The sequence below is a fragment of the Neodiprion lecontei genome, chromosome 5 (assembly GCF_021901455.1).
Source record: "Neodiprion lecontei isolate iyNeoLeco1 chromosome 5, iyNeoLeco1.1, whole genome shotgun sequence".
NCBI lineage: Eukaryota > Metazoa > Arthropoda > Insecta > Hymenoptera > Diprionidae > Neodiprion > Neodiprion lecontei.
The window spans coordinates 26,489,957-26,508,235 of NC_060264.1; the positions used below are offsets into that span (position 1 = coordinate 26,489,957).

Below are 18,279 nucleotides of genomic sequence, written 5' to 3' on the forward strand. Positions count from 1 at the left end.
CCGTCGTACTACAATGAACATTAGGAAAATGTTTTGAGACAATAATGCGTATATTATACGATGAAAAAGGGTTACAAATATTCAGAAGCGAATTGACAACGATGCGTAATTTCAAACGCCCAGACGTATTTATATAACGTCACAAAGTAGAGGTGTACTAGCTGTACATCGCATATTATATAGTATGGTGGAAGATCGTCTACACTCGAATGCCAAAGACCCGTTGAAACTGTTGTGCACAGTTGACACAGTCGACAAACGAAAATGTACGTTTTGGAATATTTTCTCGAGGCTAGACAGGTTACAAAAATCCAAGAATTTTCAACATTCCGTACAAGGAATGCAACGACATTATTGTGGCCGTCAGACCCTCAGGTAGTGCTCCCTGACGCGCAAGGGTCACGGCAAATTCGTCCAATTTTGGTAGCATGAAGTTCTTCGTGAGCTTCCAGCCTTCAACCAACGCAGCTTCACTTATGTTCGACACTATCCGGCCTGCGAGGTTCATCAAAGGACGTTGCATCGCAGTTATATTTCTGATTATCCCCATACGTCCCCAGGCCAGTAGGCGACAGAACAGAACCAACGGCATTCTGAGGATGCTGACAAGTATGCCGCGGTGGTTGTCGTGGCCTGAAAACAACGTTTTATTCGTCAGTATCTGCTCTTTTCGTTTGTGACACAGTATCGAGTAATCAGCGCCCACGTTCATATTACCCTCATCGTTATTGCTCGTCGTCTGCAGCTTGTTGGTACTCGTATTAAGAGCGACGGATCGATTGTCCCCGGCATAGGAACTGGTTCTATGATCAGCAGAGACTTTCGGAAATATACAGTGGATTGTCAGAAAAATGCCGAGCAAAATTAGCCCCCTTCTCGACATCGTTGCGACTAGGGGCGAGTCACTTCTGCTGCAGGAGAGTGGAAACCGATGATTACAAGCCGATGGCAATCCCCTCTCTTGTGGCAAAAGATACCCTTCGCAATTATGTTAACTATTCAGACTGGTATACTGGTCGCATATGCACGCTGCATTTGCTATGAAAGTGACAAAATGGCGTCGACTGTGACGTATTGGTTGACGGTATGATATGCTAAATCGACAACTAACTCATGGCAGGATTAAGAGAAGAACCAGCGGGTAGCGATTCTGTATTTTTCAATAGTTCATGATGACAATTTAGTGACTTATATGGATGTCGGTTATTCACATCACCAAGCGTCTAGTTATTCACGTAGGGGAAGAAGGTCTACAAACACAGTGGTATAATTTTTTTTTACAGTAAGAAGCTTGATTTATCCACCAGCAAGGGATTCACCAGAAAGGCTGTTACCAGAAAATAAAGTTATGGAACAAGGCTGCAAGTCGAAAACTCGTCAGTTATTCTATACGGAAATTGATATTGGCACACTTTGATGAGTACAAGTGTCATTGTCTGCTCAAATTTACTGTCAACGTTATGTACCGCAAGTGGATTGATGCATTATCGGCAAGATGCGATACTTGCAATATAGGTAATTGGTACGATTATTCGGCATAATTATCTGCATATTCGTGCGATAATATCAAAAAATAGCCACGTACGTATCTCATATCAATTTCGTAGGCGAATCAATCGTTGTGTTACACACTATCCACGCAAAGTTAATTGTGTTTCGTAAAAGCTGCACAACAATGTCTAATTAACTCGTGAATAATTCACGCGTCGCGAGTGATAAGTCGAACGACCAAGGTCGTGTTTCACGCAATTTACTTGTGGCTTGTAAATTGTAAACAATAATTCATGCGGCAGTCACACGTGAAATTTTGGTAATTTGAATAGTTTCAATAAACTAAACAAAAGTATAGTTCTTACGTAGTTGTATAATGTACAAACCAACATAAGTAACGCAAGGAATGATGACATTCAATACGTACGTTGTATTAGTAAGCCCAAGGTACACAAGCCTTTGGAGCGTCAAAAATTTGATCATACTCGTATTTCAAGATTGAACGGTATGGAATTCTGCGGCTGGGAATTCAGTCGAGCATTTCGGAAGAACTTGCAAAAACTCTATGCGTAAATTGTACGTTCTTGAAAACGAAAATTAAGCGATCGGCCTTGTTTGCGCCTACCGACATAAGTTGGTGCGTTGTTACAACTATGATCAATAAAAGGGAGAAAAAAACTTGTGTACACACTGAAAAAAATACCTGATATGACTAATTGGTATACTCTGTACATACATGGCATACGCTTAAATTTAACGTTACATCTTCGTGTCGTACGAATATCTACAAGCTGATAACACAAGCCGAAGCGACGAAAAGGGGAGCTGGAACGTTTCAATATTTTTCCGGATTATATAAATTTTTTGGTGTTTCATGTTACAATTACAAAACTCTCTACCAGCGAATAGATTGTCATTTAAAACTGAATTATTCATTCAACGAAATACATATTATTTTCCATCGAATTAGTCGAACAACTTAGCCTCGAGAGTAGCTGGAATATTTTATTTCCACGGTGAAATGGAGTGTGAAATTACGCCAATTAAAATCTGACTGTTTCCAGTAATAGGACAAATGAAGATGGGATACTACATCTAAGTTCTTATTGTACGTTGCATAATTATCAGCGCATTATTTATGAACATTAAAAATGTCCAATTTACATTCTGCGTGTGTACTACATGCGACTGTCCATACAATTATTGATCTTCTCGTCTGTTAAATATTCACATACAATGTAAAGGAAGTAATTCACCAAAGTTCCGAAGTAAGTTAACAGGCATCCGGTATCTCGTTAGCCTATAAATATGCGCAAGAAATTTCAATCGGTACAATGGACCACACGGTGCAGGGTAATGTCTGCCCTATAAAGGATTTCATGAAAAAATTTGCCAGCCACAAAATCGAGCCGACACTCCACCAGCTGTTGGACTCCGTCATACCTGTTTTATCGTTGTCAATGCCGACTGAATTTGGTTCATTAGAATTACCTGTGGAATTTCAAAGCATGATATATGCGAAGCACTGCACAGTTTCGTTAAAACTCGTGAGTTAACATCTCTGTATTGATAAAGCACTTACCATCTACCTCGCAAATACTTGCGAACACGAAGATCGAGATCACCGTGACTCCTACGAAGATGCGATACAAGTTACTCGCCATTCTCAGTTTCACCATCCAGGATAATTCCTCGACAAAGTGACAAAGTAGAAACCGAACATCTAGTGCGTGTCCTCGAACCCGTCACACTTTTTATATACTTGGCAACTGCTGATGTCTGCATGCATACGTTGTAATTGGGGGCGTAATGGTTGTGCCGACATTACGTACACCTTATGTTTAGAATTGTGTTTTCTTATCAGCCACGCTGCGCGAATATTCAGATGCAGTTCGATTTCACCAGCTTTACGGGCTTTGGGCCACATGAGTTTGACCCGTAAGTTCGCATGATTTTATTAAATATTTTTAACTCTTGATATGACACGCGTATCGAGAAATTTTTTTGAAACTCAATTTTAACGCAGTTTTATCACGCCACTGTGTGACTCAAGTTTCTATACACCTTTACAACGATAAAAAAGATATCACATTTGTAATTTGATGTATTCCCATTACCTGACTATGACATTATATAAGCGTAATTTTTCACTGACTCAAGGGGTGTAAAGCTTCTTTCACTACTCGTATCGATGCATGTGTTAGGAAGATTTGGACATACTGATATTTTCCTACGGGGAAACAGCGTATCAAAAGGAACAAGAAGCAGGAGTTATAAGAGGAGAGTTTACACAATTGTCATTATCGCGTGAGAATCGCCTGATTCTTATTTGATTTTTAATCCAATTGACATTTATATTCAAGATTCAACTGCATGTTTTCTTTTCGCATGACTGCGAAACGAACAAATTATACGTGATCGTCATTTCCATTAAGCTTGTTCTGCTCTTCTCGTCATTTTCGTAGTGTGGTTAATTATAAGACGTACGTGGGTACGTATATAAAAGTGAAGACGGCCATTATAATTTCTCCGCAGCTTGGCGAGCCTCGGCCATGTAGAGCCTGCCGAGATCGCTCAGATCGGCGGTTTCCTCTAAGAGCCAATCGCGGTAGTAGAATACTCGTGCAAAGCCATCCGGTAAGCCGTTGGCGCAGAGATTTGCCCACGACACAACTCCAGCCAATTCTCGGTTACAGACGAGAGGACCGCCAGAATCACCCTACGGAACACATTTCGTATTTTTCACGATATTTCAAATAAATTGTGCGATTATCGTTTAAACGATGTTGCATTATGGATATTTCTGCCATTGACCGACTAATTTAAACGACAAGCGAAGCGTTGGGTGGAAAAAAACTTTGGACGGAAATATTTGTCACATTACCAGTAGTATAAATAACTGACCACGGCTGCCAGTTTTTCGTAATCGAGCCAACAATTTAGTGACAATTGACTTTTAAAATAGAAACTGCAAAAGAATAACAAGGCGAAAATATATTTTACAAGCAGATATGTGTATGCATGGAATTCGTGAAATTCTCCATAGTTATTTTGAACCCTTGATAAAGTATAGCTTTGGATATACCGTTTTCCTACAGGTGTTTATCGTTTCAAAAAGCTTTTATCATTCGCTTCGAAGAACGTTTATTGCAACGTGAATTGTACGTACGTACATGTCCATTAATTCCTGTGATTTAGAACTGTTGGCATAGATTACGTGCAGCACGCACACCTATGCTAATATACACATTTTCTCTGTAACAGATTGTTAAAGTAAAAGTAATACATCGGGCTATTAACAACAATGCCAATAATGTTTTTTCCGTTATGCGAGTGTAGAAATTATCGCTGTTGAGTAATTTAAGCAAGGGTTACGTCCTGCATGCAGGGCTGATTGCTTTCCAAATAATAATCGTGAGATACATGAAAGATAAAAAATGTAGGCCATTATTCAAATTTAACTCTTGTCTTTCGTTCTTGCTTCACGGAAATAACACGGTAAAGGTATATCTAACAATAAAGTTACTTTCGTTTGTACGCTCATCCCTGCAGCGATCATTGTCAATATTTTGTGTGATTGATTGTTCGGAGTGTATATAAGTTATGTAGGCAAATCTAACCGCAATACTAGGCCCTCGAGGGGCGGCTGGCTGCAGCCTCGGCTGCATAGAATCTGCCCAGGTCGCTCAGATCGGCGATGTTTTCGTTGACCCAGTCACGGAAGGCATAAACCCGGGCGAATCCGTCCGGTAAACCGTTGGCGCAGGGGTTTCCCCACGAGACGACACCCGCCAATTCTCCGTTACATACGAGCGGACCTCCGGAGTCGCCCTGCAGCATTTTATTCGACATTGTCAGGTACGCCTCAGCCTTTTTATCCAATGATGCGTATCCTCTTATTTTTAATAGATTCGAGGCATAGTCTACAGGGTCAATGATATCGAATCGTACCCCCTTAAACCCACCACAATTCCTAGGCTCTTACGAAAGATACGAATGCACGAATTAATCCACTTCAAACTTTGGACAATTGAGCAGCCCTGATCAATAATTATACCTATACATTGCGAGACTCGATTCCTTTTGTGAGAAACCTTTCGCCTGGTGGCGAGCGCGGAACTGTTCTATTAATTGACGGATCAATGATTTGTTTTACTGCCAATAAACCGTGATCACTGAACGTTGTGGAAGTAGTGTCAATCGGAAATAGGTTTTTTTGAAACCGCACTTCTATTTATAGGTATGAGGATCCATTGAAGAACGTTGTTTTTCCACTCGATACAACGCTTCGCTTTCTATCAAATTATAATTCACATGTATGGAATGCGCGAGGTATTTTACACGCATGAATTTAAAGAGACGCTATTGTGTTTAAGGTACGGAATGATTACCTAAATATTTATGATACATTCGTATGATAAGTAAGGCGAGTATTACGACGAAACTTTGAAACCACGATGACAACGAATGATCTAGTCCTATTTATGTTCCAGGTATGACGCATTGTATAGTCAACGGTATAAGCTTACACATGCATTTACACCTATAAATACTCACACTGCACACGCCGTTCCCTCTCACGCCACCCACGCACAGAGTGGAGTTGAATATCATCGAAGATGCCCAGTACTGGATGCATGTATCGCGAGTCATAGTAGCCATTACTCCGGACTGCAGTTGACTCGGCAAGGTGTTAGAAGGCATCTGAAAGATGTTTCTAACTTGTGAAAAGAAAAAATCAGTAAATCCTACACGATATGCCGAAGCAAATTCATCTCGACCGATTCAAACTCAAATCAAATACTTGAGATGAATAAATCTGCTCCGAATCAATCGGATCAATTTCTCAAATTTACAATTCATCGAATTCTGTTTTGGTTATTGGCATTTTCATCGGCCGTTAGCCAGCTTACGTGGTGTCGACCCCACCCGGAAATGTCGCAATCCTGAACGTCGACATCGGCAGTTGCGATGGGTATCGGTTGTTCGGTAGCAGTGTACGGAATTGGTGTAGCGAGTTTCAATACTGCAATGTCATTTTCCCAAGTGTTGCTGGGATTGTACTCGGGATGTATTCGCACTTCCGACAATTGCGTAACCCGTCCTCCGAAAACGTTGCTCAAGTGGCCTGTAACGACGAATCTTGCGCTCGGATCAACCGCCTCTGGAACATTGCTGCAAAAGCAACAATCAGTTTTTCACTTTCCGACATGCTTATTTGTACTGCGGTATATTTCCGGTTGAATGATCCAAGGTCGCATGGCACCGACAAATTAGATTTATAATTATCGCAGCACTTTTTGCACGTCAACGATTTCGAACTCGCATTTTTTTCGTGAAAATTAATTATACGTCAACTAACTTGGCGACGCAGTGAGCAGCGGTGACGCAGTGTTCGGGTGTTACAAGGGCTGCTCCGCAAGTATGGGAAAAGCTAGTGCCCACGCGTAGAGACACCTTTGGACATACCGTAATTGATTATTGCTGTTGAAATAAGTAACGGGTGATTTTTTAACCGAATGGTAATTACCATGTACGGATATCTTCCATACTCCGCAACATCCGCGTTGACGAGACGGTCTTCCGGTCTGGCTGTAACAATCAGGCAAGACATTCGTGTAACAACGTATAATTTCAACAATAATAGCGAATAATTCGTTATCGCATGATAGGAGCACTTGGGATTGGAGCGGGCATCTGATAATCTAATATTTTACATAATTACATATCAAAATAACTTTGAGTATAAGAAAATTTTAACGCACCCGATGAAACGGCCAGGGTGGCAACGCCGATGATAAAAATGAGCACAAACCGCGACATCGTCGTAAAATTTGTGCGCGAAAAATGTTTCGACATTAGGATATATAGCCTCGGTGTATTAGTTATCGTATAGATAGAGAATTCCATTCGTCTTAATTAGGAATCCTAGGTGACTAGAGAAAAACGAGAATTAAGTATCTAATGGACAGTCGGCGGGAGAATTTCTTCCGATAATACCAGACTAGCCGCGACGGCGATGATCGAGGTGCCGGTAGAGAAGATAAGAACATGATATCGGGTGGTTAGAAGCTTACGAATGCGGGTCAACCTTGATTTCATCCGCATGTAAATACAGGCTGTATTACGAAACTCCATTATGTACACCATCGATACGTTCGCAAGGGAGGGTTATCACTTCCGTAATCGTCAATAAACTTTTGGACTTCTAATTCTGTCCAAGCGGCACGCAATTATTGTACCAGGAATAATCATAAAGGTATATTCCTACATGGATTAATCTACGAACGGATTACTTGAAACCGGAATTGCGACACGATCACGTGTTATGTCCACATTAAACATAAATGCACTTTGGCCTACATCACTGAATGGTTATTATCAGATTACAGATCCAGTAATGGATTGGTACAGGCGTTATGGTAGCAGAAATAACGTTCGTTGTCCGTTACTTGCTAATATGTCGTATAAACCTGCATACGAATGGTTCACAGTTCACCCCGTTAGATATACTCGGATTTAATCACTTCCCGATATGTCACATGCATACTATAAAACGTCGGCGCTAATGAACAGTGATAATTATAAACACACCTGGAATGTGCTCAAAAATTTTTAAATGCAAGTACTTTCGTTGTGACTCTGATGCTGTGATCTATTTTTAATGCCATTAACGAAAAATTTCGCTAAATATTCCGATAAAAAATTAAATGGGTGAACATTCACTCGAAATTTAACTATTTTTGGGTCGGATCAATTTGTGATGTTATACATTTGGCCATTTTTTCTGATACTTTCGCATTATACTCTGGTTTTCTGCCAATTTACCGAGCGATTGTATCGCTATATGTGCAAATTGACTTACCGCTGGTTTGATTTGGGTTTATCGATTCATAAAGCAAATAATTCATCCGAGAAAATCATTCGCCTATAACACGGTCTAACGTGTTTCTACCTTCCACAAGGGTTCTCCAGTGTCTTTTGCAATTCACGTGTAAAGATGTGTCAGGCTTACACGGCACATATCAGCTCTTTATGTTCCAGGTAAAAAGATGGATTTACGTGGAAGATTCTGACCGTAATCTTGTCAAAGAGTTGTTATAACTTGTACAGCAAACATTTTGCGTCCAAAGTGCGGGTGACTACCGATTGTCAATGAGAACCGCTAACACTCACGTTTTCGATATGTTTACGCAGGCAAAAGAGGTAAGCAATCAGCTTTACGACGAGGAAACGAGCAATTTCACAGTGAACATTTGCCTTTTGTCATCATCTCGCAAACCATGAAACCAATTGGTATTCAATGATCGGCAAGTAAGAATAAGTAAATTGGGTACACATCGCTGAACCACATCGCTCAGTTCGCCTGGAATAGAAAACGGGATTAGTACCTATTGAAAAAAGAAGAGAACTGGATGGCTGGAAACTAAGAGAAAACTGAAATGCTAGCGTTCGCCCGTGTCCTGTTAGGAACGATGTCGGGCTTCTTCGTCCTAATCCTAGTCACAGTAAGTTTAGGCCCGCACATTGCGAGCGGTCAATTAATCAGACCAAACCACGTCTACCAAAGTATGATATCTGGCGTGCACGACTACTTCAACAACACGTGCATCATACTGCTGCACGCGACGATTGATCCAATGGAAACGAAAGGTGAAAAATGCGAGAATCGTCAATTTTCGATACACATGCCTATATGAACAGTAATTCGTATTTTCAGGAACGAAAAACACTGTACTTTTGCGAAATCTTCAGTTGTACCTTTCCCGTGAACGACAGACGCGAACAGCGATCATGGACCTCGGCACCTTCACTACAAAAGTAATTATTCCGTTGTAAGAAAGATACACGCGTTTGCGAGATGGACGTAATGATACGTGATCGTATTTTTTTAAATTTCAGGTCGGTCGATCATACTTTAACATCAAACGACCCCTGTTCGTCATTCTGAATGATCAAGGGAACGTACAACACCTTCTGACAAATGTAAATGCCATCAAGTTTCGCCATAAGCCTCAGTTTAATGTATAAGGGGCATTCCATGGTATCTCGATCAAGATTCTGAGTCGATGTATCGGTCTGGCTTTATAATTTTTTCTGTGAAAGTACATGGCGAAAAACGTAATCGCAATTTTTTCACAATCTTTCGACCCAGCGTATCTGAAGTATAATTTAAAAACTTGAAAATAAACACCAAAATTCTAAAATCAGAAAACAGTTATAAAAATCTTATAAAATATGTACAAAATTTTGACACCTGTTAGAAGATGAAGATTTCATAACTTGAAAATATAAATAAGAAATATAAAAAATAAAATTAATATTATTATTGGATTGCTTTTTTGACGTAAGAATGAACACAAAAGCTTATTATAATATGGGCCGAAAAACGTCTTGTACTTTCGCACCAAAAATTATCAAGCCAATCTAAAGCAACGACTTAGAATCTTGATGTCATGAAATGTCCCACAAGAAAACTCTTATCCAAAGTTTTCTCACGCCGGTTTTAGAATCCTGAGTCCTTTTTGCACCTTCGTTTCTAAGTATAATATTGTAAACACACGCATCAATGCATGTTCAAATAAAATGTGTGTGCGTAGGTATTCATGCGGTATAGTATATATAACAGCAGGTATCTACGTGGATAACTATGGCCTACCCGACGTGGATGATATTCTTGAGCGAAGGCTCCACAGCGAGTGATTTCTTCTCTCGCATGGACATACCGTTTGACTGCGAATTCCTGGTCTCGGAAAGTAACGGAACGATGGAAGTAATTACGGAGGTGTATCGTGTCTCTCCGGGGGATGTGCTACGGAATTTGCCCTTTGGAACTTGGAGCCCTACTGACGGTGTCAGAACAACGAGGCTGACCTTTTATCAACGAAGGAGCAATCTCTTCGGAAAGAAACTACGCGTCACCTCAATAGAGGTATTCCGATATGGAATGTATCAGATCTGTTATCGGTTCAAAATGATTAGCCCGCGATAACCGGGGATTATGCACCGTGATGACGAATGTCATGATCACCGTACAAAAGGAATTTGTAGTTTTTTGTATCTCACAGAACTCTTCTTCGGTAGCATGAAGATTTCGTCGCTTCAGAATGCTTTTCTGAAGTGTTTTCAAAATCAAATCAACTTTCTAATGCCTTCGAAGTTTCCATCCAACTCTTTTTAACACTCAGACTCTGAAGAAATCGACCTTACGATAAAAGAGGCGATATATTTCAGAAGTAGGAAATGAATATATCGTACAGGGTTTTTTGTCAGACACTAATGGCAACGTGGCACAGCACTCTCGTCACATAAGCATACTATTCGTATAATGTCGGGACGGTATATGGTACTGGATAATTGCAGAATCCACCGATGTCAACGATCCTAACCGATGAACAGGGTGAAATGATTGGAGTTGGCGGATTGTTTGGCCGGATCCTGGAAATACTTCAAGAAAAAATGAATTGCACGTAAGATATGCGTGACTATATATTATTCTGAATCTTGAACACATAATCGTTTAAGATGTTGGAAACTCACTCATGTAATTCATCGTGAAATTAGCTAGGTTGAACCTTCGTCACCAGATTTATCGTCAGATTTTGTAGTCTCACAATCGTTGTCCAGATTTTTTCTTTCTTGGCGCTTTCTCAATTCCTCTAGTTGTTTTGCAGTTTCTCTCTTAAAGTAACGATCTTGGCTTGCCGAGCCCCTTTCTTCAAAAATCTCAGTCTTCGTTCCATCGCCTTTCCTTCTCTTCCGTTCTGAAAATAACCTCTGCCCTCGACATGTTCTAACCATTCGCGACAATCCACGTCGAATCATTTATAAATGCTACAAGACTGATTCACCACGTTATTTTTTCGTTAAGAATCTGTACCGTCCACCCCGGCATATTTTCTTTTGTATGTAGACCAAACTATGAGTCCTGCAGGTGGAAAAAATGTTGATCAATATTGCCAAATATAAAACGGGCCGTGGCCATTAACAGCCACAACTATGTTCACGCCTTTGTGCAGATTCGTTTGTTTCTTTCTCTTGCTTTTCCTTTACCGAACAGGAATTTTCGTTTTAACAGGTTCGAATACATCGAGTGTGACTCGTGGGGTTCGATATCCCCGAATGGAACCTGGAATGGGATGCTTGCTTTGTTGAATGAGAGAAAGGCCGATCTGGCCGCCAGTGAATTAGTGATGACCAGCTCACGAACACAGATCGTTGATTTCACGATACCAATTGTATCCTCAAGGTAAGCTATACAGCCAAACAAAGCTGCGTCAAACATCCTGTATTGGATGATTAGAAATGGTGATACTCTACCGGTGCATGCAGATTTCGTACCTACATCCAAAGACCATCGTTTGCATTTGTCAAGTGGCGAGGCTACACAGCACCCTTTTCAAAGAACATCTGGATGACCGCTGTATCGCTGATAATACTTTCCAGCATCATCATCGTTTGGATGGAATATGCCGAATCGTGTTTGAAGCGTCATAGAAATTTCATTAATTCAAGGTTAATGGAGACCATTTTGGCGGTTTTTGGAGCTTTTTGCGGCCAAGGTTGTATCCCTCATTCACGTTCTGTGCGCAGGGTGCGTTATTCTGTGCCGAATTGCTTGGATTGCTGTGCGTGCTGCGAACGACAGGAAATATCAATAGCTATAAACCTTGCTTCACTCCAGTTTACTGATTTCAGGACGTACATCGATTCTATTTCTTGTTGGTCCGAACTACAGCTTACTAACGAAAACCTGTGAAAAATGGACACAAGCATTCCAGCGCGAATAATACCGACGCACAGGACTATTAGCATGACGCTAACAACAAGCGCACAATTAAAACAAGGGTGTTTTTTAACTTGCCTCAGGCATAATGCCCTCCCCATTGACAACTGCGAGGACCATTCACCTGGCGATTCACCTGACAGCAGTCATTCTATTAGCCGCCTACTCCGGAGCTCTGGTCAGTTTCTTAGCCGTCCAAATGTTCACGATGCCGTTCACGACGATGGAAGGTCTGTTAAAAGACGGTACCTACAAATTCGGAGTTGTCTCCAGTTCGGCGGAGTACAATTTCTTCAGCGTAATGCCCACATATTGGAAATTTTCAAAATTATCAAAAAGCGATCAAAAGTTCGTTCAATAACAGCACAGGCCTGTGATACCTACACTTTAATTTTTCCACCAGAATACATCGGACTTGGTGCTACGAGCGCTGTTCGAAGAGAGAATGGAGTCGGACAGACAGTTACCGCGAAATTACCTCGAGGGGTTACGACGTGTCTGTGAAGAAAATAAGTACGGTTTCATGATTACGGACACCATGGTCGAGGCACTCGAGAACCGAGTCGACTGCATAATTGAAGCACTCGAAACTATGCTGCAAACTTCTTTAGCCATGGCTGTGACGAAGAACAGCCCCTATCGAGGGATCGTCAACGCTAAGTAAGTCTTTTTACGGATAACATATGCAAGCACAAAATCGAGTTAAACAATCATTACACCTACAGCATTCTAATGATGAGGGACAGCGGTATTCTGAAACGCATATTCAAGGCCGAGTGGCCGGTTAAATTCACCAAGGTATACCAAATACGATTAGGGTGAGACTTAACAGCGAGACTCTTGCGATTCATCGGATAGCATTTTCCTTAATGGTCGATCCAATGTTGGGTATTGATTGTTTTTTTACACAGGCTAAGCAGCAATGGAGTTCGGTTGAATTTGGGGATATCGTTCCGCTGATTCTCGTCCTTGTCTGCGGTATTATTCTTGGGAGTATTTTTGTTTGCGCTGAGAGATTTATTACCTGGCAAACTGCACACTTCAGATTCGGTAACGGGATACACCGCACCGAAGTTAAGAATGTTAATTGATTATATCAAATATTGTATGAAAATAAATATATTGAACGAGCTAGTTATGGTATCATTGTATTACAGATGTTCTTGTGTTATAAATAAATTTGTTTCGATTCTAAATTCTTCGTTTTATTTCATTGTCAACCATTATCGTACAAAATCGATCAATATTTCCTTAAGCTGGCGGCAATGTTACTCATAAAATCCGAAATTTGAAAAAACACTGTTTGGTACTGTTTTGAAAGCAACTGCAACGGAGAGACAGACTAATTGTAAGCCATTATCTTAGATCATGCAATTTCGGCAATAGGTGGCCATTTGTCTATAAACTAGAACCTTTTTTGTTCGATTTTAAAACTAACCGCCTCGACGATGACCGAATAATCACAGTACAGTGCAATCAATTGCGGACATTCGAAGTGTTGTATCTTCTTTTACATCAACGCCTCGCAACTTTCCTCGCAAAAAACAGAAATGAGACGATGAAAAGATGATGAGAAAACATGCGACGTGAGAAATGATTTCATTTAATCTTCAATTACGTATAACGATGATCCCGTCGACAATGCGAGATACTCCCGATTAGGATTCATCAGAATCGAAATATAAAATCCTATTAGAAACAATCTCAACATCTACATTGCTCGGCATTTATACCAGTATATAACGTATAAATTCGAATCTAACCAGAAAGTAAACTTTCTCGTGGATTTAAAATCAGGCTTTCGTTTCTGTCCCTGTCAAAGTGACGCTGAATTATGTGTACGTAAAAAGTACCTACATCTTATGTAGTATGAAACGGTACATGAATTATATTTTCCCTAGCGTGCTTGATACGTTATGAATACCAATTCTTTTTGGAAAGACTTGAAAAAAAATATTTATGAACGAATAATTATGTTCCAACTATTTCAGTTATCTAGACATCACAGGTGCAGTATTATCGTTTGGTATTATCTGCACGCTTTCGCCATCGTCGTCAATGACGAATTTCGCATCCTTGTAGTGCATCAAGTTCCGACTTCTCTGAATTTTCCACGCCGAATACCCGGCTTTGTAGAAGGGTGGAAGAGGCTCAAAACCCCCGTCTCGAGCCAAGCCGTCGTTGTATTCCCACTGATTGTCCGCAAGCCGATGCGCGCGTCGTTTCAACGGTGACTTGCACAACGCGTCCTGAAGCATGATATCCTTCGAGGGTAGACGCACGTTACCTTTCAGCGAGGCGATGAAGTATTGTACCTCAAACAAAGAAAGAATTTTCTAAAACAAAATACCAAAAGATTATTGAAATGAATTTTTCTCATTTCTGTAAAATTTCTTTACGGAATTCCTGTTTTTTTTTTTTTGTTTCGTTTGTTTGTTTGTTGACCTTTCTTTTCTGCAACTGTCTCCATTATCCTAAAACCGGATTTCCTCTGCTTCTCGGACAAATCTTGATTTGTTCCAAATTATATAGGGTATGTGTAAAGGTCATCAATGAATTATAAATATTCTGCACGTACTTGTATATGAAACATTGGAAACGGCACAACAACGAGTGGTATCCCGACAAAGCACATCGTTGGATGTTCGACGTTTATCATGTGCCTGTAAAGGGGGTGAACGTAATTATCGTCAACTGTAATTCCGCAGGTCTCGTCGAGGAAAGGAAAACTGTACTTGTACCCCGTACAGTACAGGAATGCATCTGCGAACAGGCTTGTCCCATCTTTGAGGATGAATCGGTTGCCTTCCACCCCGGTTACGCCCATCACCTCGGTCATGTTCGCCGGTAGAGCCGAAATCAGTCTATAAGTAGAATTGGAATTTTTCGCAATTGAAATCGAGCAATTCTTTCATTACGTGAATTTATACGTTATTATGCGAGGCTTAGTGTCAAGTAATTATTTATACCAGCCGAGAGGAGATTAATGATAATTTAATTCAATTTGCATTTAACAAAAAGCAGCGTTTCGTACACAAATTTTATGGAAATATATACGAAGATTGTTTAAAAAATTTCTTCAGCTGAGAATACATGTATTGATTAATAAAGTATGGTAAAATTATTAAAGTGCAAATTTATGACAAACAATTAAAGGTATGAACTTTATCATGAGAATGTTTGTTATTCATTTCACCTGCAATTACGGAGCAGCGAAGACAGTACATTTTTTTTTAATTTTTTTTTTTTTGTCAAAAATCTTTATTTACATCGTTAGATGATTGGATTAGAAGTTTGTCATCTTCATTAAAAAGCCCACAGTATCGATTACACGTAGTAAATGAACTTACCTAGGATTGTTGTGGCTAAGATAAACGTGGCGAGCGTATCCCGTCAGTTCAATTCCAATATCAGCGCCAGAAGAAGCTGCTCCCAAGACAAGGATGGTTTTACCAGTGAACGGATGTGGTTTGCGATAATCGTGGCTATGCATTACTATGCCAGGAAATCGTTGAATCCCGGGTATAGGCGGAACGTTCGGTTCAAAAAAGTGACTGCGTGACAAAGAAAATTTAAGTTGTAGTCGTGTCAAACGGTGCAATTATGAAAGTACAGTGCAATATACTGAGATTTTCAACTGGTGAACCAGAAGCGATTATGTAACATCAAATTTCAATTATTTCGAACAACGATCACAGGAAAATTTAGACGTATGAATTCTGAGTAAAGCCGATTTCTTTCCAACGCAAAATATTTTAAAATCGGAATTGCACGATATGTTTAGATTTATTACTTTTTGGTGACTATTAATAATTTGGTCTACGCGTACCCGTTGCAGCAAAATACAGCATCGAATTCTCTTTCCACTACGGTACGGTTTAGGACATTCTTTATTTTTATTTTCCAAATTCGACGATTAGCTACTGATGAAGTAACCAAGGTTGCAGGATCGGTACACCGAACACTGCATATGGGTTGTACAGTCTCAACGCTGGTGTTGAACTGAAATTACGAAAGCGAAAACGTAGGCATTAGATGATTTATTTTCATGCGTCGGGCCTCGCACCAAAAATCATTATCAAAAGGTACAGAGTTTGATTTTTAAATAAGTATTTTTATCTTTTGTAATACTCTCAAAAAGTATCTACATAGATACATGTAATAATTCGAATTACGCCGAAATTGGGGTAATGCAACGAACTGTAGGTACGGATTGTAAGTAAATGGAATTGATTTTTTTTTTAATACGATAAATAATTGGTGCGAGTCTCATTACATATAATACAGATGAGTAAAATACGGGTAGTTGTAGTACCGTAATATATTTACGAAGATCAAAATGATTTGTGTAATCTTCTAAATAAGATAAGACTTCGGAGTGCGAGATGCAGCTCTTCTCGCCGTTGCCCATCTTCCGCCAATCAGGAAAGTTCATTATTACGCTTGGCAAATTTGTTCTGTAAAGGTACAGAAAGACAGTAAAATATCACCAGTAATATAGCAAAAGTACAGTCAAGTTTCAAAAATCATGTCCATATTCCAAATGCGGTTTTACAGAAATATTATTTTTCAACATTTTTATTTGCGCCTGATTTGATTCCAACTATGAGAAATTGTGACACGAATAGAAGTTTTTGTCCACAAGTCAGTATTCGGCATTTAAAAAACCTATCTGATTCGTAACGATCCGATTCGTGACCCTAAAATATAATTAGTTGTTTATTTCTCTGAAAACTTATAATATTGAATAGGAATCATCGAGTATGTATCATCGTTCACCTGAGACTTTCGTACATGCTGGAGTGAATGGGAAGTTGATTCTTAGCGTCGACTCCGATGCTCTCGTTATAAACCCACGTGCCGCCAATGTGATCAGTCTGTTCGAATGCTTCAAATTCAAAAACCGCGGGCTCGGTCGCCAAGTGACGCAATGCGCAAAGGCCCGCAGCACCTGTGCCAATGACGCATACGCGTAATTTCCTCTCGGCTGCAGGCATCCCAACCAATTAACTCCTGAATACAGATTCCAAGAGAATCAGACAAGGTCTTTTTTTCACGGTGAATACTTTCTTAGGATCACCCTGTCACTCTACACTTTCGACGATAAGACAATAAATTGATTTTATACAAGTGCATAGCACAATGTACGTTATATTTACCCAGCAACAGTTAAAAACCACGCGGCGAATATACGGCAAAAACAATATTGTGCACCAGTCCAAGAAGCAAGCTCGATATTGTGATAGGCGGAAAAACGAAACCACGGATTTCCGATGGAACACACTATGTGTGTATCGTATATAGCTCGTGCATACATAAAATAATCATATCTTTATATACTTCGTACACGATAAGACACATTGTTATCTGCGATGGTCATTATCAGTGCATCTGCTTTTGCCCACACCACAATGTTACAATCGCGTTGTTATGCTCGGTACGGGTTAATTAAAACCAGCACTTCCAGCAGCTATCTGTCACATACCTAATAAGTACAAAGCAGATCGTCGGATTTGAATTTTTCTAGTCACAAAACCGTGTGTATTCCCGCGCATTAATCAAGAAGACATGGGCGTTGTTTTCATGCGAATTTATATCAACGTCTAGTTATGCTTAAGAGACCGTAAATTTAGAATAAGAAACATCGCAAATTAAAGTTTAAAATTGCTGTCACAGTACGCGTATATCATACGACGACTCATCAATTCGTTAAGAAAAAAAAAAAACAATCCCTTAACCTGGGTAATACTGGACAGATTAGATTAGATAACATCGGTAACTCAAATTCGCGATTACGATAAAATTCAAGCCTATTTCTTGTACTTTGTATTTCTGCGTACAACAATGGGATTCGTCGTCTGTTAATTCCGATGATTCCGATACAATAGAGGATATATTCATCGGATAGCATTACACGTAGATAACGGAACTTTGTTCACAACGTTTTTCAGTTTTAGGGTAAAAGGAAAATTCTAGCGACGCGAGCCAGTATTTCGGTTCAA

At 39.9% G+C, this 18,279-nt stretch overlaps 3 protein-coding genes across 12 annotated transcripts; 1 reads left to right on the plus strand and 2 right to left on the minus strand.

The window, feature by feature from the left end:
* Positions 1-106: 106 nt before the first annotated feature.
* LOC107217957 (chymotrypsin-1) lies at positions 107-7,416 on the minus strand. Of its 7 annotated transcripts, none has more exons than XM_046742346.1 (9): positions 7,257-7,415; positions 7,022-7,083; positions 6,854-6,948; positions 6,405-6,666; positions 6,049-6,195; positions 3,074-4,210; positions 1,919-2,982; positions 718-908; positions 107-633 (listed from the first exon to the last, which is right to left on the minus strand). In XM_046742346.1, the coding sequence occupies exons 1-6, from the start codon at positions 7,399-7,401 to the stop codon at positions 4,010-4,012; spliced, it is 912 nt and encodes a 303-aa protein (XP_046598302.1). In that variant the 5' UTR covers positions 7,402-7,415; the 3' UTR covers positions 107-633; positions 718-908; positions 1,919-2,982; positions 3,074-4,009. The 7 variants fall into 7 exon arrangements, with proteins under 7 accessions (XP_046598302.1, XP_046598303.1, XP_046598301.1 ...); XM_046742347.1 differs by having other exon boundaries at positions 718-911; XM_046742345.1 differs by having other exon boundaries at positions 718-978.
* Positions 5,247-13,473, plus strand: LOC107217890 (probable glutamate receptor). Of its 3 annotated transcripts, XM_046742329.1 has the most exons (13): positions 5,247-5,349; positions 5,732-5,867; positions 8,689-9,144; positions 9,212-9,312; positions 9,394-9,477; positions 10,121-10,423; positions 10,855-10,961; positions 11,570-11,740; positions 11,824-12,053; positions 12,361-12,575; positions 12,681-12,937; positions 13,003-13,075; positions 13,189-13,473. In XM_046742329.1, exons 3-13 carry the CDS (start codon positions 8,934-8,936, stop codon positions 13,366-13,368), a joined length of 1,932 nt encoding a protein of 643 aa, XP_046598285.1. In that variant the 5' UTR covers positions 5,247-5,349; positions 5,732-5,867; positions 8,689-8,933; the 3' UTR covers positions 13,369-13,473. The 3 variants fall into 3 exon arrangements, with proteins under 3 accessions (XP_046598285.1, XP_015511066.2, XP_046598286.1); XM_015655580.2 differs by lacking the exon at positions 5,732-5,867 and having other exon boundaries at positions 5,270-5,349; XM_046742330.1 differs by lacking the exons at positions 5,247-5,349; positions 5,732-5,867 and adding an exon at positions 6,149-6,232 and having other exon boundaries at positions 8,457-9,144; positions 10,124-10,423.
* On the minus strand, positions 13,379-17,792 carry LOC107217920 (flavin-containing monooxygenase FMO GS-OX-like 4). Of its 2 annotated transcripts, none has more exons than XM_015655616.2 (7): positions 17,437-17,792; positions 17,057-17,290; positions 16,593-16,734; positions 16,107-16,279; positions 15,628-15,831; positions 14,856-15,141; positions 13,379-14,592 (listed from the first exon to the last, which is right to left on the minus strand). In XM_015655616.2, the coding sequence occupies exons 2-7, from the start codon at positions 17,272-17,274 to the stop codon at positions 14,269-14,271; spliced, it is 1,347 nt and encodes a 448-aa protein (XP_015511102.1). In that variant the 5' UTR covers positions 17,275-17,290; positions 17,437-17,792; the 3' UTR covers positions 13,379-14,268. The 2 variants fall into 2 exon arrangements, with proteins under 2 accessions (XP_015511102.1, XP_015511103.1); XM_015655617.2 differs by having other exon boundaries at positions 17,057-17,366.
* Between the last annotated feature and the right edge of the window lie 487 nt (positions 17,793-18,279).